The 21,576-nt window shown below is 45.7% G+C and overlaps 1 protein-coding gene across 11 annotated transcripts in view; it reads right to left on the bottom strand.

Moving 5' to 3' along the window:
* The window catches only part of ccdc142 (coiled-coil domain containing 142), a 177,800-nt gene that overhangs the window by 140,290 nt on the left and 15,934 nt on the right, over window positions 1–21,576 (bottom strand). For 9 of the 11 annotated variants that reach the window (XR_011961347.1, XM_072575566.1, XM_072575549.1 and 6 more), the window contains exon 4: window positions 15,418–15,547. The exons of 1 other annotated variant lie outside the window; for it this stretch is intronic. Coding sequence is in view for 8 of the 10 variants with exons in the window: in XM_072575566.1 (XP_072431667.1) it covers window positions 15,418–15,547 (130 nt within the window). In the remaining 2 variants the exon portion in view is untranslated. Of the gene's footprint in view, window positions 1–11,587; window positions 11,609–15,417; window positions 15,548–21,576 lie in introns of those variants that run through there. One more of the 11 variants, XM_072575585.1, reaches the window with a different exon arrangement.

Genomic DNA, 21,576 nt, shown 5'->3' with positions numbered 1-21,576 from the left:
TAAAAAATATTCAAGGTAAAGGAATAAGGTGCAAAAAGTCCAGAAATAAATTACAAAGCCTATCAAAGCAAACAGAGAAGTATTACTATGTATATGGAGATAATGGTATGGGGAATATGGGATCCAGTTTGTTTGAGAGATAGATTTTGGTTCCAAAAGGATAGAGAAACTTTACCCCAACCATACCCATCCCTGCCATTCAATAGTGGCCATAGGGTCTTTGTGTGTGTGTGTGTGTGTGTGTGTGTGTGTGTATGTGAGGGGGGGGGGGTACAGAAGAGATCTGATGAAGAATCTTGATGAATTTATACACTAGATCTTGTAGATCATGATCAACTGGCTGATTGCAGTGTCTGACAGTTGCTCTTACGACCAACCCATTGTGCCATCACTGTGTGCACATCAATCACATGACTTCTAATTCTGAAGGCATGCTCTGACATCCTTGATCAACTTGTTGCATTATTTCCATTTAGCCCAGATAGACCATTATTTCAAGATAAAGTTAATTTTGTGGTAGCAATATAACCAAATGAAGAAATATCCTTGGAACTGATGTGTGAAGCCAATGTTATAATCCAGTGCATTCAGACTCTGTAAAAATGTATCTCAGTTACCTGCCACTCTGCCATCTCTGTAGACTTGCAATTGGCCATTTAGGATGACAAAAAAAAAGTTACAGGAAATGCTGCTATACCCACATTCAACATCCAAACAATACATGCAACCAGATGCCTCAGAAACGAAGTGTGGCGACGGACATGAAGCATTTAAAAGCAGCCAGCAATATTCTGGATGCTCCAGAGGTGTGAATCCAAGGTCTACTTGCAAAGTGACCAGCAGCACTGTGGCATCACAAACTACAAGATGAAGCAACAATGAAAAGTGATAAGCCTGATTACCTAAAAATCTGGGGTGGTCTGCTGGCTCAGTAGTCAACACTGCTGCCTCACAGCACCAAGGGACCCAAGTTCAATTCCAGCCTCAGGTGACTGTGTGGAGTTTGCACATTCTCCCTTTTCTGCCAGATGTGCCACTTTCCTTCTACTGTCAAAAGGTGTAGATTATGTGTCACAGATGTGCTAAATTGCCCTGTAGTGTCTAGGGATGTGTAAGATAGATAGATTGGTCATGGTAAAAGCAGGGTGACAGGGGTAAGGTAGGGGTGTGTGGCTGGGTGCAATGCTCTGCGGAATGAATGGGCTGAAAGGCCTCAATTTTCTATGCAGATTCTACGTTGGATTCTATGAAACCAACTATGTCCCTCTTCTATGCAGAACGAGAAAGTGAATCTCTGTTTACAACTGTAAAATGCACAACAGCATGCCTGAACGTCACCACAGTATGCCAAAAAGTATAAAGGAGAACTTGGTAAACATCATGTAACAAGGCACAGTAAATTTAATGATTTCCCTAGATCAGCATGCTTCAGACAAAGAAAGTTGAAAAGTTAAAGGCTATTTGGAAAGCTCAACAATAATTATTTTCCTAAAGCAACAGGAGGTGGTAAGGTCTGCACTGAAGCATCATTTCATGTTTACATCTGCTGGTAAAACAACAGCGTGGTGGCTCAGTGGTAAGCACTGCTGCCTCACAGTGCCAGGACCCTGGGTTCAATCCCAACCTCGAGCGACTGTCTGTGTGGAATTTGCACACTCTCCATGTTAGTGAGTTTTGAGAAGATTTGCAGCTCAGGTTGAGGTTCTGGACATAGGTTTGCTCACTGAGCTGAAAGTTTCCTTTTCAAACATTTCATCACCCTAGGTAACATCATCAGTGAGCCTCCAGATTAAGTACTAGTGGCATGGCCTGCTTTCTATTTATGTGTTTAGGTTTCCTTCATTAGCCATTGTTTTTGCATACACTTTATAGGTGGTTTTCCTCTGCTGTGCATAGTTTCTCTGTGCTGCAATGTGTGGTGACTCGTTGAAATAATGTTCTAATGCAGCTTCATTTGTGGGTGTTGGGATGATTGCATCTGTTGTTCAATATCTGGTCCATATGTGTTGTTTCTACTGGAAAATAACAGATACAGACCAAATACCGAACTACAGAAGCAATCATCCCAACACCCACAAAGAACAGGTGCCCAATGAACACAGTCCTCCAATTTCTCAGCAACAAGCCCCAACAAGCACACAAAACACATCCAGAAACCCCAGCCACTCTCTCCTGAGAAATGACTGCCAGACTACTTAGACTTCTTGGCATCAATGTAGCCCACAAACCCACCAACATACTAAACTAGCTAATGAACTTGAAGCACCCTAAACAGACAAGCAAAACTAATGTCATTTACAAAATATCTTGCAAGAACTGTAACAAACACTACATTGGACAAAAAGGCAGAAAACTAGCCACCACGATACATGAACATCAACTAGCCACAAAAAGACATGACCCTCTCTCACTGGTATCCTAGATGAGGAAGGACACCACTTCAACTAGGACAACACATCCATTCTCGGACAAGCCAAACAGAGACATGCATGAGAATTCCTAGAAGCATGGCACTGCAACCGGAACCCTATCAAGAAACACATTGACTTGGATCCCATTTACCACCTTCTGAGAAACAGAACTTGAAATGGCATTACCCCAGGAAATGACATCATTAACCCAAGGAAATCTAAACACAGAAAGTGGGCCATCCCACTAGTACTTCATCCGGAGACTCACTGATGTTACCTAATACAGTGATAAAACATCTGAAAGAGAACCTTCCAGCTCAGCGAGCAAACTAACATCCACATTCTCTATGTGTCTGCGTGGGTTTCCTCCCAAAGTGCAAAGACATACAGGTTAGGTAAATTTTTTTTAATATTTCAAAATACACTTTATTCATAGAAATAAATCTTTGGTACCTGTACAATTGGTCATGTCGTTCATATATATACACATTGCATGTCTTAACATTACAAAGAACAGATTGAATTAATCGAATTTACAGTTATCATATTTCCAGTTCCGTTTATTAACCATCCAGTCTTTTAGTATTTAGCTGTGGCTTTAGCGGAACCCACCTACTGAGTGAACCCCTGTTATACAATAGCAAAGGAACCTTCTTTAACCCCCAGTTTATGGGGGTTACCATTGTCCATTTGACTGTCCTGTCTCTGGGGTAGCTGTCTACATTCCCATGGTAAGCACGAACTGCTGGACCCTCGCTGGGCTGAGGTAGCTATCCAGCTCCTCACTGGGGTCATTTACCCGCTCTGGTGTCATTGAGCCAAGGCAAGGGCCCGCACCGTCCAGTTCTGTATCTGACAGTGGGACTGTCAGAGGATCACAGCTCTCAGTTACCTCTAGCTGTGGGGCAGTGGGTACCCCCTGGTTCTCACTGGGTGGAGGGTGGACTTCGGGGGGGTCCGTTGTTTCCTGGTTGGGAGGAAATGCCCTCCTCTTCATCTACGGCGCTCTGTCTCTTCTTCTGGTGATGACCTTCCTTGCGCCTGTCTTCACCATCCGAAGTGCTGGCCGTCCCTCCCTCGTGCAGCTGTCTTTTCCCCTTTTGCTGGGAGGCTTTGGGGGCCTGGCAGGATTTTCTCTTCCTCGCTGCCTTTTCAATTACCACTCCTCTGCCTTTTCGATTATCTCCTCCTCCATTTCTTCCATCTGCCCAGCGAGAGCTAGGATCAGCTGCTGTGTCTCTCCGCTGGCTGCCGCCTCCTCCACTCCAGCCTGTTCTTTCTGGGTGCCACCAGACTCTGTTTCCCTCCTGTCTGGGTGGACCTTGCTGGTCTTTGGGGGTCCACGGCTCACATCGCCACCTCTAGCCATCTGTGAGTAAGTGGGCCCCCCCCTCCATCTTGGGCAGGTCTTGTACATATGGCCCGCCTCTCCGCACAAGCTGCAGCTCTTTGCTTCCTGACAGTCCTTGGTCAGGTGACCCTCCTGTTTGCAGTTCCTGCAGATGGTCACCTTGCAATCCGCCGCCACGTGTCCCGACCTCCCGCAGGTTCGGCACACTTTTGGCTGCCCTGCATATGTCAGGTAGCCTCTGCTCCCTCCAATTGCGAAGCTAGAGGGTGGGTGGAGGATGCTCCCACTATCACCGGCCCTCAGAGTTACCCTGACCTGCCGCTTACTGGTCCAGATCCCGAAGGGGTCGACCACATTGGTGGTTTCTCCCTCGGCTTGGACATACCTTCCCAGGAAGGACAGGACATCAGCCGCTGGAACATAGGGGTTGTACATATGGATTGTAACAACCCGATTCCTCTGTGAAGGAAGCACACACAATGGGATTGCCAACAAGATGGAGAACAGCGGATCCCCTTCCTTCTCCTTGAAGACCTTCAGGAGCTGCTCGCACTGCTTCACAATCCTGAAGGTCACGTTGAAGTAGCCTGCCCCAGGGAAATCCTGCTGGCAGTACATGTCCTTTTTTTTATTTCAAAAATATACTTTATTCATAAAATACTTTTATGGTCTGTACAGTTGAACATGCCATACATATGTAAACATGCCATTTCCTTGCATACCGAAACAGAGTAATCATTCCTATTTATAGGTCTGTACGATTACATTTTTAGCTGAGGCATCAACAGAGCCAAAATGACAGCGCGGGCGGGCCCCCTGTTCTTCTTTAGGCAAGCAGATGTTACACGGTGGTCTTTCCCCACCGCGCCTTGGCGGCAGCTGCCCCAAGCTTCACCGCGTCCCTCAACACGTAGTCCTGGACCTTGGAATGTGCCAGTCTGCAACACTCAGGCGGGGTCAGCTCCTTCAGCTGGAAGATCAACAGGTTTCGGACCGCCCAGAGAGCCTTCACCGAGTTGATGATCCTCCAGACACAGTTGATGTTCGTCTCGGTGTGCGTCCCGGGGAACAGGCCGTAGAGCACGGAGTCCCGCGTCACGGAGCTGCTCGGGATGAACCTCGACAAACACCACTGCATTCCTCTCCAGACTTCTTCTGCGTAGGCACATTCCAGAAGGAGGTGTGTCAGTCTCGTCCCCCCCGCAGCCGCTTCGAGGGCAGCGTGCGGTGCGGCTGAGAGTCCGGGCATGCATAAAGGATCTCACAGGCAGAACCCTTCTCACCACCAGCCAAGCCATGTCTTGGCGCTTGTTGGAAAGTTCTGGCGATGAGGCATTCTGCCAAATGACTTTGACAGTCTGCTCAGGGAACCGCTCGACAGGATCCGCCCCCTCCTTTTCCCGAAGGGTCTCAAGGACACTACGTATTGACCACTTCCTGATGGACTTGTGGTCAAAGGTGTTTTCTTCATAAACTTCTCCACGAAGGACAGGTGATACGGAACGGTCCAACTACTCAGAGGGTTCCGCAGCAGTGATGTCAGGCCCATCCTTCGCAACAACGGGGACAGGTAAAACCTCAGTACGTAGTGACACCTGGTGTTTGCATACCAGGGATCCACGCACAGCTTGATGCAGCCTCACACAAAGGTGGCCATCAGGGTGAGGGTGGCATTGGGTGTGTTTTTTTCCCCCATTGCCCAGAACTTTGTACAGCGAGTCCCTTCAGACCTTGTCCATCTTTGACCTCCATATAAACTGGAAGATGGCCTGGGTGACTGCAGCAGCACAGGTTCTGGGAATAGGCCAGACCTGTGCCACCTATAATAGCAATGACAGTGCCTCACACCTGATGACCAGGTTTTTTCCCGCGATGGAGAGTGACCGTAGCTTCCATCTGCCCAGTTTCTGCCTCACTTTGCTGATACGCTCCTCTCAGGACTTGGCGCACGCCCCAGCCCCCCCGAACCAAATACCCAGCACCTTCAGGTGGCCGGTCCTGACGGTGAAGGGGATCGAGGATTGGTCGGCCCAGTTCCTGAAGAGCATGGCCTCGCTCTTGCCTCGGTTTACCTTGGCCCCCCCAAGGCCCGTTCGAACTGGTCACATATGCACGATTCTGCGCACGGACAGCGGATCAGAGCAGAAAACGGCGACGTCATCCATGTACAGGGAGGCCTTAACCTCCAGGCCCCCGCTGCCAGGAATAGTCACCCCTCTCAGGCTTGCATCCTTCTTGATGAACTCGGCAAATGGCTCTATGCAACACACAAACAAGGCAGGAGAGAGAGGGCAGCCCTGCCTGACTCCAGATCTGACTGGGAAGCTATCTGATTCCTACCCATTGATTGAGATTGCACTGACAATGTTGGTGTAGAGCAATCTGATCCAATTATAGATTCCCTCCCCGAAGCCCATTTTGGAGAGAACATCTCTCAAATACCTGTGTGATATCCTGTCAAAGGCATTCTCCTGGTCCAGGCTGATCAGGCAGGTGTCCAACCCTCTGTCCTGCACGTAGGCGATCGTATCCCTGAGGAGTGCGAGACTCTCTGCAATCTTCCTGCCCGGTACAGCACAGGTTTGGTCAGGGTGAATCACCGGCTCCAGAGCAGATCTGACCCGGTTGGCTATTACCTTTGAGAGAATTTTGTAATCCGCATTCACCAGTGAGATTGGTCTCCAATATTTGAGTTCCTCCCTCGCCCTCTTCTGCTTGTAAATGAGGGTGATGATGCCTTTCCTCATGGATTCGCTCATGGTACCTGCCCGAAGCATACTGACATACACCTCCAGCAGGTCCTGGGCAATCAAGTCCCATAGAGATAGAGCTCAACCGGTAAGTCGTCGCTTCCGGGAGTTTTATTCTTTTCGAAGGACTCGAGGGCCTTGGTCAGCTCGTCCAGAGATTGCAGCTGGTCCAGCCTCTCGCATGTTCTGTCGTCTAAGACCTCCATGAGAGGACAGGAACAACTGGGAGGCCGCGCTGTCAGTCGGCTTCGCGTCATACAGACTGGCATAGAAGGATTTGCTGATCCTCATGACGGCAGCCTGGGATGACGTTATGGAGCCATCTTCTTCCTTTAGGCTGCTGAGCACGGAGCTCTCTTTGTGCACCTTCTGGAAAAAGAAACGTGAGCACATCTCGTCCTGCTCCACGGAAGATTATCCTTGGAGGCCTCCGAGGCAAAGAGCAAGGCTTGCTGACCCTTCACCTCCTTGAGGTCCTCAGTGACATCGACCCCCATCATCTGCAGCAGGAGCAGGTTCTGCATACTTTCCTGGAGCTGGGACAGTATTCTCCGCATCTCTCTCGCCTCCTTTGAGGATGAAGAACCTCTTGATGTTCCCTTTTACTGTTTCCCACCAGTCCGCTGGGGACTCAAAGAGGGGCTTTACGGTTCTCCAACCTGTGTAGTCCCTCTTGGGCTCAATGTTTCCCGGGGTCAACAGCTTTGTGTTCAGCTTCCACGTTCCCTTACCAGCCCGCTGCTTGACCTGTAGGTGACAGTTGGCCAGCAGGAGGCAGTGGTCAGGGAAGAACACCAGCTTGATGTCGGTGGATCTGCCCGAGACCGTTCGGGACACAAACAGGTAATCTATCCTTGAGCGGATAGACCTGTCTGCCCATGACCAGATGTATCTACGCTGCGCTCCGTCTGCAGGGATGCTGAAGACGTCATGCAGCTTGGCATCTTTGACCGTTTCCATCAGGGCTCTGGACGTGGCGTCCAGTTTACTGTCCCCCCCGCTGGATTGTCCATCTGCATCAATTATATAGTTGAAGTCTCTGGCCAGAATGACCGGCCTGGACGTAGCCAGCAACAGTGGAAGTTGCTGCAGGACGGCCAACCGTTCACTCTTACCCCACTGGGGCATACACATTAATCAGTCTCAGGGGAGCATTCCTGTACATGACGTCGGTGACGAGGGGGCGCCCGCCCACCACCTCCTTAACCTCAGAGATGGTGAAGTTGCCTCCTCACAACAGGATACCCAGGCCGGAGGCGCGGCTATCATTGCCCCTGACCAAACTGACGGCCCATGGGCCCACAAGCTCGACCATGTCCTGTAGCTGCTGAGGTGCGGTATCCCACACTCCTGCAGAAACAGGACGTCGGCTTTAACGCTGGCCAGGAAGGCCATCATAGAAACACATCGCGTAGCCGATTTGATGCTACGCACATTGATGCTGGCAATTTTTAACCCCATTTTAACAGCTTACAAGGTTAACACAGTGTTCATGTGCTGCTGGTGTTGCCCCTCTGGGGTAGCTGTGTGCATCTCCGTGGTGACAGCAAACTGCTGGACCTTCCCAGGGCTGAGGTAGCTGTCCGGCTCCACAATGGTGCCATTTCCCCACTCTGGTATCTTCGGGTCGGGCCCAGGGTCCGCATAGTCCAGTTCTCCATCTGACAGCAGGGCTGTCACAGGACCGCTGCTCCCAGTTACCTGGAGCTGTGGGCCGGTGGGTACCCCATGGTTCTCACCAGGTCGGGGGAGGCCTTTACCCATCCCCTCAGAGGGATCGTCTTTTCCTGCTTGGACGGTGCTGCCCTCCTTTTTCTCCACGGCGCTCTGTCTCTTCCTGTGGTGACGGCCTTCCTTGCGACTGTCCTCACCGTCGAAGAGCTGCCTGTATCCTCGTCATATAAGTGTCACTTCCCCCTTTGCTGGGTGCCTTTGGGACCCTCAAGAGGTTTCCTCTTCCTGCTTTTGACAGTAATCCAATCCTCTGCCTCCTTTGATCCCTCCTCTTCCATTTCCTCCGTCTGTCTTGAAGGAGCTTGGATCAGCTGCTGCATCTCCACTCTGTCTGCCGTCTGCTCCGCTACAGCCTGCCCTTCCTTCTGGGTGCCTCTAGACACCGTTCCCGTGCTGTTTTGTGGTACCTTGCTGGTCTTAGGCGGTCTAAGGCTCGTGTTTTCACCTCCAGCCATCTGTACGTAGGTGGCGGCCCCTCGTAGTGGGCAGCCCTTGTACATGTGGCCTGCCTCTCCACACAGATTACAGTTTTTGGCCTCCTTACATTCCTTGGTCGGGTTGCCTTCCTGCTTGCAGTTTCGGCAGACGGTCACCTTACAATCCGCCGCCATGTGGCCTGACCTCCCGCAGGTTCAGCCACACTTTCGGCTGCCCTGCGTATGTCAGGTAACCTCTGCTTCCTCTGATGGCAAAGCTGGAGGATGGGTGGAGGATGCTCCCACTGGCATCAACCCTAAGGGTTACCCTGACCTGTCATTTGCTGGTCCAGATCCCGAAAGGATCGACCACATCGGTACTCTCTCCCTCGACCTGAATGCATCTTCTCAAGAAGGTCAGGACATCTGCTGCTTGCTGCTCAAGATGGAGAACAAAGGTTCCCCTTCCCTCTCCTTGAAGACCTTCAGGAGCTGCTCGCAATTCTTCACACTCCTGAAGGTCACATCAAAATAGCCTGCAACAGGGAAATCCTGCAGGTAGTACACGTCCACTGGGGCAAACCCACAGCATCCCAATAGTACCTTCTTGATGAACAGGGCTCGATCAACTGGTGTACGATCCTCCATCTTCTTCACAGTCACCCTGACTGTGTTGCAAACCCCCTGTCCAGGGCTGTGGGCGGCTGCTGAGGCCATAGCTCTGAGTTTGGCTGGTCCCTGAATTGGTATTAGGCCGAAGCCAGCACGAAGATCCACCAAGAGCATGTCAGCACAACCAAACGACCTCCAACGTCCAATCACGATCCAGCGACGATCTTGACTAGCTCTTACAACTCGCCACTCGTCACCTGTTCTAATAAGAACAATCACTTGATCTTAGCCAAAAGGCCAAGAAAGTGAAATGGTCATGCTAAAGTGCCCATAGTGATCAAGGATATGTAGGTTAGGTGCATTAGTCAGGTGAAATGTAGAGTTACAGAGTAAGGGAATGGGTCCGGGTGGGTAACTCTTCGTAGGGTCAGTGTGGACTTGTGGGGCAAATGACCTGTTTCCACACTGTAGGGAGTCTATGAAATCATTCACAAGTGAAGTAACTATAGCAGCAATAATCGTGGCTGATAACTCTTTATTCAAATACTTCAAAAATAAAGAAGAAATAATGACAATCTAGAGATGACACTTGGTGCAGATGACACAAAGATAGGTGGAGGGATACATAGTGTTGAGGAAGCGGGGATGCTGCAGAAAGACTTGGACAGTCAAAGAGAGTGGCAAATAGCAAGCCAGGAAGTATCAGGAGGTGGAGAAGTCAATGTTTTGGGTGTAACCCTTCTTCAAGATAGTCATCCTGTCTGGCTTGCTGTGTTCTCCCAGCCTCCTACTTGTCTACCTTGGATTCCAGCATCTGCAGTTTTTTTTGTCTCAGACGAGAGAGTGGACAAAGAAATGGCAGATGGAATACAATGTGAGGTTACACACACTTTGGTAGAAAAATAGAAGCATAGATTATTTTCTACACAGGGAAAGGCTTTGGAAATCTAAAGAACAAAGGGACTTGGGAGTCCTGGTTCAGGATTCTCTTAAGGCTAACATGCAGGTTCATTTGGCAATTAGGAAGGCAAATGCAATGTTAGCATTTATTTCAAGAAGGCTAGAATACAACATCAGAGATGTACTGCTGAGGCTGAATAAGTCTCTGGTCAGGCCACATTTGGAATTTATGAGCAATTCTGGACCCTTTATCTAAGGATAGATGTGCTGGCCTTGAAGGAGGCACAGAAGAGATTTAGAAGAATTATCCTGGGTACAAAGGGCTTGCCACATGAGGAGCGGTTAAGGACTCTGGATCTGTACTCAACTGAGTTTAGAAGGATGGGCGGGGGCGGAATCTGATTTGAAATTACAGAATACTGACAGGCTTAAATAGAGTGGACGTGGAGAAGATGTTTCTATGAGTAGTTGAGACTAGGATCTGAAGGCACAGCCTTATAGTGAACTCAAAACCCTTCAGAATTGAGATGAGAAAGATTTTCTCAGCCAGATAGAGGCAAATCTGTGGAACTCACTGCAGCAGAAGGCTGTAGCAGCTAAGACATTGAGTGTATTTAAGAGAGATAGATAGATTCTTGATTAGTAAGAGGATGAAGCATTGTGGAGAAAAGGCAAAAGAATGGGATTGAAAAACATAGCAGCCATAACCAAAAGGTGGAGCAGACTCAATGAGCTGAACAGTCTTGTTCTGGTCTTATATCTTCTGGCCTTATGCTCCACAGTAGCAAGATGAGTGGAATCATTGCTGAAAGATACCTTTCAGCAACCGCAACAGGACCTGAAGGACTGAATGCTTCTCACTGTGGTTTTTTTAAGTATGTCCTTATAAAACATGCTCATGAAGAGCAAAGAGGATCTTTCCACCCATTTGCCCCTTAAAGAGAGAACAAGGGGTGAGAATATTTACAACAAATTTTTAAAAGTTTGTACTTGAGAAAAATATTTTGATCAATAAAATAGCTTACGTCATAAGTGGTGCTTTGCTGCATTTTGTAGAAATTATACTGATTGGCAAAAAAGTGGCAATGTAATGAAAGTTGAAAACTCAATTTGAGCAGAGTTTTTCAACATCATTTGTTTACTTCTTACTCAATGAGCTTGATGCTTTGACAATGAGCTTTGACAAAGGGTCAGTTAGACTCGAAACGTCAGCTCTTTTCTCTCCTTACAGATGCTGCCAGACCTGCTGAGATTTTCCAGCATTTTCTCTTTTGGTTTCAGATTCCAGCATCCGCAGTAATTTGCCTTTATTGATGCTGCCCATGGTAAACTAAACCTCCATGCAAATGTGAAGTGGTCAAATTCACATAAGGTCTTGCAAAGCATTTTAGATTGGATGCCTAAAATACTCACTTCTCTTGAATCAAGGACTAGAGGTTGCAGTGACCTGTCAGACAATGCAGGGTTGCTCGATTTCAGTTCTTTGTAGACACAATATCAAAATTGAACAAGCTAAACTGAAATACAGGGAGAAACAGACTTCTTACATATAATCAGTGTCACAAAGGCATTTAAATTGAAGCTGGGTTTGTGGTCCTCACAACGAAACAAAATAAAAATTCAATGCTGTAACATTTCCTGAATTTGGGAAAAATACCAGAAAAACATCAAAGTCAAAGGAAAATGGTTCCACCCAAAAAAGCGACGCACACATGAAGCATGCAGAAGCACACAGAGTTAATTTCAGGAATTAGGTGCAATGGAATAAAGTGCCATGCTTGTCTCAAATCTCTACCTTCAAGCAGACAGTGGTAGTTCACTACCAAATTCCATCAGGTATTTCATTTGCAAAGCAGTGGAATTAAAATGGAAAGAATTAACATGCAAAATGATATGGAGCTGAAAGTTACATCAAGGAACAGCCATTTTGAAGGACTCAGAGAAAAATCACCTTTCCAATTATTCTGTACTTTTAAAGGTGAAAGCTTACTTTGACTCTTCTGTAAGACAGAGCTCTCCCAAATGAAGATAATCAAGTTTAAGTATCGACTGCCTCACAGATACCTCCTTGGTGAATTGTATACAACTGGCAACCTCAAACTACAACCAAGAATTCAAGCTACTAGTAGATAATGTGCAGTCATAGGTGTCTCACTGAGATTTGGTGAGTCTTTGGTCAGTAGAAGGAGAGATTAATAATTACACATATAAGGTCTTAGATTATTTAGCACTAAAAATAAAATCTTTGTTTTAAATTTTCTATGGGAATGATTCTAGGTTTCACATAAACTCAAAAATGATCTTTCCCTTAAAAAGGACAGATGTCACTGTTGTAGATGGCACACACTGCTGCAACTGTGGATCACTGGAGGAGGGTATAAATGCATGTAAATGCAATACCAATCAGGTAAGCTTTGTTTTGGATGGGGTCAGGATGGTGTTGTAGGAACAGCCCACATATACAGAAGTGGGGACTATTCTCCAATGCTTGACTTGTGCTTTGTCTTTGGTGGACAGGTTTTGAGAAGTCAATAGGGGCATTACTCACTGCAGTATTCCTACCCCCGACCTGTTTTTATAGGCAGAATATTCACTTAACTAGTCCCGTTCAATTTCTGGTTAATGCTAACCTCCAGAAGGCAATTAGTGGAAGTTTCAGCAATGTAATGCCATTGAATGTCAAGGGGTAATGACTAGACTCTTTTGTTGGAGATGGTCATTGCCTGGCACTTGTGTGACTCGGATGATGATTGCCACTTGTCGCCTCAAGCCTGGATATTGTCCAAGTCTTGCTACATTTAGACACTGACTGCTTCAGTGTCTGAGGAAGAAATGTGCTGAAGAATGTGCAATCATCAGTGCATATCCCTAATTCTGACTTCATAATGGAGGGAAGGTTATTTCGGAAGTAGCTAAAGTAATCTGGGCCTCAGACACTACTTTGAGGAACTATTGCAGTGATGGCCTGTGGCTAAGATGACTGAACGCCAACATCCACAGCCACTTTCTAGTATGCTAGATATAACTCCAACACCATAGATTACTAGCTTTCCTGGGGTTCCTTAATGTTAGTCTCACTCAAAAGCAGTGAAGACCCCTTCCATTGCTTTACAGCTTAGTTGGGGGCATGACAAGGTCTGGAACACAAGTCTTCTGAATATTGTCAGGCCCAATTCCTTTGCCTTCAGCCATTTCTTGACTTCATGTGGAATGAACTGAATTGGCTGAAAGCTGGCACCTCTGGAGGAGCGGGGGAGCTGAAAGTGACAACTACTCTACTATTTATCCTATCCATGCCCCTCAATTTTGTAAACCTCTATAAGGTCACCCCTCAGCCTCTGACGCTCCAGGGAAAACAGCCCCAGCCTGTTCAGCCTCTCCCTATAGCTCAAATCCTCCAACCTTGGCAACTTCCTTGTAAATCTTTTCTGAACCCTTCCAAGTTTCACAACATTTTTCTGATAGGAAGGAGACCAGAATTGCATTCAATATTCCAATAGTGGCCTAACCAATGTCCTGTACAGCCGCAACTGACCTCCCAACTCCTGTACTCAATACTTTGACCAATAAAGGAAAGCAGACCAAACGCTGCCTTCACTATCCTATCTACCTGAGGCTCCACTTTCAAGGAGCTATGAACCTCCACTCTAAGGTCTCTTTATTCAGCAATACTCCCGAGGACCTTACCATTAAGTGTATAAGTCCTGCTAAGATTTGCTTTCCCAAAATGCAGCAGCTCACATTCATTTCAATTAAACTCCATCTGCCACTTCTCAGCCCATTAGCCCATCTGATCAAGATCCCGTTGTAATATGACGTAACCTTCTTTGCTGTCCACTACACCTCCAATTTTGGTGTCATCTCTAAACTTACTAACTATACCTCCTATACTCACATCCAAATCATTTATATCAATGATGAAAAATAGTGGATCCAACACCGATCCTTGTGGCACTCCACTGGTCACAGGCCTCCAGTCTGAAAAACAAACTTCCACCACCACCCTCTGTCTTCTACCTTTGAGCCAGTTCTGTATCCAAATGGCTAGTTCTCCATGTATTCCATGAGATCTAACCTTGCTAATCAGTCTCCCATGGGGAACCTTGTCAAACGCCTTACTGAAGTCCATATAGATCACATCTACCGCTCTGCCCTCATCAATCCTCTTTGTTACTTCTTCAAAAAACTCAATCGAGTTTGAGAGACATGATTTCCCATGCATAAAGCCATGTTGACTATCCCTGATCAGTTCTCGCCTTTCCAAATATATGTACATCCTGTCCAACAGGATTCCTTCCAACAACTTGCCCACCACCGATGTCGGGGTCCCTGCTCTATTGTTCCCTGGTTTGCCTTTAGCACCAAATAAAGAAAATTTAAAATGCAGAATGGTATTTCAGTTTTACAAATTTTGATATCCTAAATAAATGTATAGTTTTTTGATTGATCTTGAAATAATATCACAAAATACTGTAAACAGAAACTGGCCTTGAAAGTTCTCCATGTTGAGATTGGATACAAAAACAGCTAAAAGGAATGATATCTGTAACTATACAATAGAAAATAGCATAACACTGCCCATTCATACATAGGATTTGAAAATGCAAGTAAACTGCTTGTACATGAGTAATAATTCTAGAAAGATGAATTTAAGTGGTCAGAGATTTAAGTTACTTCTTAAAGATGACAAAATCTGTTTTGGAAAAAAAGTCTGAAGTAATGTAATACTGTTATTTTCTCTCTTTGTGCCAATGAGGTTAGAACTAGTTGCTTATTATGAGCTGTGTTTAAACTTAACAACAAAGACTCTCAAGTCCAATACAGTCCTGGTTAATTTCAAAATGGAGATCCCTTACCTACCCCTGACCTCCCCAGCAATACCCACAAAAATGAACATTTCTGTTACTGACACAACCCAGTTTTATGGCTTAAGTGAAACAATTTAGTGCACAGATTCGTACTAATTCTTTATCTGCTACAATTGTACTTTAGACAAAACGGGATATTTTTATCCGCTGCAATTGGAATTTGTACAAGATGGGCTCAGATTAAGTATATGAATCAAAAGGACCATCACTGGAAATGGCAGCAATTTTAAAAAAGCATGAAAACTGAAAATGTGTTTTCCAGATCATTCCAATTTCTTTTTTAAAGTATCATAAGTTATGTAGACTTACTTCAAAAGGTCTTCATATTTCTCAGTAACTCATTAAAATGAGCATTTTATCATTCAACTAAGTTACCTGATCCAGTTAAGTAATCAGACTTTGCTTTTTGCATAAATTCCTCCGTTGTTATAGATTCCTTAGATGGCTTGGATTCTGAAGAGTTAAATGATGTCTGTAAGCCACTGTCCTCTATGACTGCATGATTCTGGAATAAATAGTTTAAACAGTTAAACTAAAATATTGGAAAAATTCTCTCACAAACAAGAGGTGAGAAAGAGAAGTATGCCAAAAATGCTTTCTTGCAAAAGCCTTTTGACCCTTTAGAATCCTTCAAATCTTTTGACTGTAAAGTTCTTGCAACAGGCGAAAGTGAAAACTGCAGATGCTAGAGATTAGAGTTGACAGTGTGGTGCTGGAAAAGAACAGCAGGTCAGGCAGCATCTGAGGAGCAGGAAAACCATCGTTTCAGGCAAAAGCTGTTCATCAGGAATGAGGCTGGGAGCTTCGGGGTTGGAGAGATAAATGGGAGGGGATGGGGCTGGGGGAAAGTAGCTGAGAGTGGATGAAGATGGGGGTAAAGGTGATAGGTTGGAGGAGAGGGTGGAGCGGATAGGTGGGAAGAAAGATGGACAGATGGGATGGGTCATGAGGACGGTGCTGAGCTGAAAGGTTGGAACTGGGGTAAGGTTTTTGGTGGGGGGGGGGGAATGAGGAAACTAGTGAAATCCACATTGATGCCATAGGGTTGGAGGGTCCCAAGGCGTAAGATGAGGTTTCTTCCTCTGGGTGTCAGGTGGTAAGGGAGTGGCGATGGAAGAGGCCCAGGACCTGTATGTCCTCGGCAGAGCGGGAGTGGGAGTTGAAGCGTTCGGCCAGGGGGCGGTGAGGTTGATTAGTTCAGGTGTGCTGCAGATGTTCTCTGAAGCGTTCTGTGAATAGGTTCTTGCAAAGGTTTACAGGTAAGACAGATAGCAACAGATACAATTGAGTGTTTACTCAAAGAGGTGCTAAGTCACATAAAATTGGCACGTCTCAGGTTCAACTCTCCTGTCTTCTCCCAATTAGTTGGTCTCAACCAGTGTTGAGGCAATAAGCAGTGTTAGCATTGGTTTCTGGATTCCCATAGTAGACAGGGAAAAACTACTCAAGATTCTGAATCCTAGAAGTGTGCCAACAGTGGATGTTGGGTAAATCACAGAATAGTACAGTTCAGAAGGAGGTCATTTGACCATCAAGTCTGCAAATGACTTTCAAGGAATAGTCCAGTTAGCATTATTCCCTGGCGTTTTTCCCATATCCCCATATTTTTATCCTGCAATGATTTATCCAATCCCTTTTTGAAAGCTTCCACTGAATCTGTTTGTGTCATATGATCAGGCATTTCATTCCAAATCCTAACCATTTATTGCATACAGAAACTTATCCTTATGTTACCTGTTTTGTTAACCATTCATCTTTAATCATCTGAATATTGGTCCTTCATTTATTGAAAACAGTTTTTACTGCTCCTGTGCTCAAAAGACACATGCTAATACTCAAACGTGTTTAAAGATAGAATTCAGCTCAGAAAAGCACATTTACCTTCCAACAGAACTTGAATATTATTGTTTTTGCCAGTTATAGTACTGAAAGGGGAGATTGTAAACGTGTTCAATGTTGAGAAATGCTCTAAAGTAATTCTAAAGCCTAGTTTGTTATCAGAAGTGCTGAAACACATCTGCCTGCCCTGCTTTTCACTATATTTAGGTACATGTGACAATAAACCATATCAGATCAGATCAAAGGCTGACAGTAAAATTTTTATAAAAATCAGTTTCAGTGATTTCACTTCAGGCAAGTTTAAAATTCTCCAAGATGCTCTCGAGCCACAGATAATGCCTGTCTGTTATTGGAAACTATAGGAAAATGAAACAGATGAGTCACCTACAATTTTCTTCCATTTCCATCCAGTTTCCTATAAACAATAGTTTGCATGCTGGTATGAGTGCCAGCCTTCTTCCAATACTTATCAATTAGTCACTATTCATATTTGAATCTAGTTGTTGACCATCAGAAGACTGTTTCATTCCAGGTACCTCTGCCTAACAAACTCACCTGATCCTATCGTTGGTTTAGGAGCTCATGATTATATTTACCTAATTTATGCAATAGATAATTTGCAGCAATTTTCAGATAGTTGCTGAGAAGCAACTGTTTAGCTATAACACTTTAGGCAGTTAAATAAAGAAAGTATACAAATGCAACAACTGAGGGTAGTTCACTGATAACAATGACAAGCAGGTTGTTGGTACAGAATGTGATGTCCTAGTTAAAGTCATGAACTCTTGTATGAACTTGTTAGCCAATGTTAGGGAGGTTTGTAGGAGAAAGTAAGAACTACAGAGCTTATGTAGCATACGTCAATTCTCCTCCTCCTCCTCCTCCTCCTCAAATGATGCCTGACCTGTTGTGCTTTTGCAGCACCACACTCTCAACTCAGAGGTTTATAGAATGGAAACAGGCCCTTTGGCCTAACTAGTCAATGCCGTCCAGTTTTCACAATTAATCTCATTTGTCTGTGTTTATTTCATATCACTCCATACCTATTGCATTTAAGAAACATGCCTAAATGTTTCTTAAGTGACAAGATTGCATTTGCCTCCACTGCTAACTCTGGCAACCCATTCCAAATACTCACCACCTTCTGTGTGAAACAATTGCCCCTCTGAACCCTTTCGTATCCAAAACAAATAACAAAGAAAATTTACAGCCCAGGAACAGGCCCTTCGGCCTTCCAAGCCTGAGCCAATCCAAACCAACTGTCTAAACCTGTCGCCCAATTCCTAAGCATTTGTATCCCTCTGCTCCCCACCTACTAATGCATCTGTCCAGACACATCTTAAATGAATCTACCGTGCCTGCCTCTACCACCTCTGCTGGCAATGCTTTCCAAACGCCCACCATCCTCTGTTTGAAATACTTGCCACGTGTACCCCCCTTAAACTTTCCACCTCTCACCTTGAAAGTGTGACCCCTCGTTATTGAATCCTTTACCCTGGGAAAATGCTTGTCACTAAGAACTCTGTCTATACCCTTCATGATTTTGTAAACCTCAATCAGGTCTCCCCTCAATCTCCTTTTTCCTAATGAAAATGAACCTAACCTACTCAACCTCTCTTCATGGCTAGCATCTTCCATACCAGGCAACATCCTCGTAATCCTTCTCTGCACCCTCTCCAAAGCGTCCACATCTTTTTGGTAATGTGGCAACCAGAACTGTACACAGTATTCTAAATGCAGACAAGCCAATGTCTTGTACAATTTTAACATGACCTGCCAGCTCTTATACTCAATATCCATCCAATGAAGGCAGGCATACTATATGCCTTCTTGACCACTCTCTCCACCTGTGCAGCAAACTTCAGGGTACAATGGACCTGCACTCCCAGATCTCTCTGCCCATCAACTTTTCCCAAGGGCTCTTCCATTCATTGTATATAATTTGCTCTAGAATTAGTCTTGCCTAAATGCAACATCTCACATTTGTCTGGATTGAAAACCATCTGCCACTTTTCTGCCCAACTCTCCAGTCTATCTATATCCTCCTGTATTCTCTGACAGTCCCTTATGCTTTCGGCTACTCCACCAATCTGCAAACTTGCTGATCATACCAACAGTGCCCTCTTCCAGATCATTTATGTATATTACAAACAATAGTGTCCCCAACGCTGACCCCTGTGGAACACCACTGATCACCTTTCTCCATTTCGAGAAACTCCCTTCAACCGCCACTCTCTGTCTCCTGTTGCTCAACCAGATCTTTATCCACCGACTCTCCATGAGTCTACCATGGGGAATCTTATCAAACACTTTACTGAAGTCCATGCCTATGACATCAACAGCCCTTCCTTCATCTATCAATTTGGTCACTTCCTCGAAGAACTCTATTAAGTTGGTAATGCACGATTTCCCCTGAATAAAGCCATGTTGCCTATCACTGATAAGCCCATTATTTTCCAAATATAAATAGATCCTATCCCTCAGTACCATCTCCAGCAACTTTCCCACCACTGACGTCAGGCTCACTGGTCTGTAGATACCCGGAATATCCCTACTACCCTTCTTGTACAGGGAGACAACATGAGCAACCCTCCAGTCATCCAGCACCTCACCTGTATTTAAGGATGCCACAAAGATATCTGTCAGGGCCCCAGCTATTTCCTCTCTCTCCTCCCTCAGCAACCTGGTATAGATCCCATCTGGTCCTGGGGATTTGTCCACCTTAATAACCTCTAGCATAACCAACACATCTTCCCTACTTACGCCAACGTGATCCAGACTAATCAAACTTCTATCTCTAAACTCAACATTCATCATGTTCCTCTCAGTGAACACTGATGCAAAGTAATCATTCAGAATCTCACCCATTCACTCAGGTTCGACACACAGCCTTCCTTCGTTATCCTTCAGTGAACCAATCCTTTCTCTAGTTACCCGCTTGCTTTTTATACAAGAATAAAATGCTTTGGGATTGTCCTTAATTCTACATGCTAAAGCTATTTCATGACCTCTTTTAGCCTGCTTGATTCTTCGTTTAAGACTTGTCCTACTCTTCCGATATTCCTCCACGGCCCGTTCTGTTCTTAGCTGCCTAGACCCTATGTACGCTTCCCTTTTCCTCTTGGCTAGTCGTACAATCTCTCCCGTCATCCACGGTTCACAAATCTTGCCCTTCCTATCCTTTGCCTGCAACGGGACATGCCTATCCTGCGTTATCTTTGAAAGCCTCCCACATCTCAAATGTCGACTTCCCTTCAAATAGCTGTGTCCAATCCTGATTAATTTTGATATAATTGGCCTTGGCCCAGTTTAGTACTCTTCCCTTTGGACCACTCTCCTCTTTAATTAGATTCTGTACAGTGTGGATTTAGGCCCTTCAGCCCAACCAGTCCACACCGACCCTCGGAAGAGCAACCCACTCATACACATTTCCCTCTGACTAATGTACCTAACACAATGGGTAATTTAGCATGGCCAATTCACCTGACCTGCACATCTTTGAACAGTGGGAGGAAACTGGAGCACCCAAAGGAAACCCACACAGACACGGGGAGAATGTGCAAACTCCACACAGACAGTCACCCGAGCCTGGAATCAAACTTGGGACCCTGGTGCTGTGAGGCAGCAGTACTAACCATTGAGCCACCGTGCCGCCCCTAATCTACGAGTATTTCTAAAACTTACAGAACTGTGGTCACTGTTCCCAAAGAAATACCCCACCGCAACTTCTACCACTTGTCCTGGCTCGTTCCCCATTACCAGGTCCAATATGCATCCTTCCCTCGTCGGACTATTGACATACTGCTCTAGAAAACTTTCCTGGATGCTTCTTACAAATTCTATCCCAACCAGACCTCTGACGCTAAGTGTATCCAAGTCAATGTTGGGAAACTTAAAACCTCCTGTCACCACTACCCTATTGCCTCCACATCTTTCCATAATCTGTTTATCTATTTGTTCTTCTACCTCATGCTCACTGTTGGGAGACCTGTAATACAACCCCAACAATATAACTGCACCCTTCTTACCTCTCAGCTCCACCCACAATGCCTCACTACCCAAGATCTCCATAGTGTCCTCTTTTAGCACAGCCGTGATATCATCCCTGACCAGCAATGCAACTCCACCCCCCCCCCCCCCTTTACTTCCCTCCCTGTCCTGTCTGAAATGTCTATATCCTGAACATTTAGTTGACAATCATCATGCCCTTTCTTCAACCAAGTCTCTGTGATTGCAATAATGTCATACTCACAGGCATCAATCCAAGACCCGAGTTCATCTGCCTTGCATTAAAGTAGATGCATTTCAGGCCACCAGTTCTTTTGCACTCATCTGCTCTCTGCCTCCACTTCCCTTTATTAATGCTATCTTCATAATTCTTACAGTCTCCACCTCGCTGCCGACTTGTTTTCTCGTCTGGTTCCTAACCCCCTGCCACATTAGTTTAAAACCTCCCCAACAGCAGTAGCAAAAACTCCCCCAAGGACATTGGTTCCAGACTGGTTCAGATGTCGACCGTCCCTTTTGTAATAGTCCCACGTTCCCCAGAACCGGTCCCAACGTCCAACAAATCTGAACCCCTCCTTCCTACACCATCTCTCAAGTCATGTGTTCATCCTGCCTATTTTTTTTCATTTCTACGCTGGCTAGCACGTGGCACTCATAGTAATCCTGAGATCACTACCATTGAGGTCC

This window comes from Chiloscyllium punctatum, chromosome 1, assembly GCF_047496795.1.
Source record: "Chiloscyllium punctatum isolate Juve2018m chromosome 1, sChiPun1.3, whole genome shotgun sequence".
NCBI classification, from domain to species: Eukaryota; Metazoa; Chordata; class Chondrichthyes; order Orectolobiformes; family Hemiscylliidae; genus Chiloscyllium; species Chiloscyllium punctatum.
This window is presented reverse-complemented; position numbering and strand designations above follow the sequence as displayed.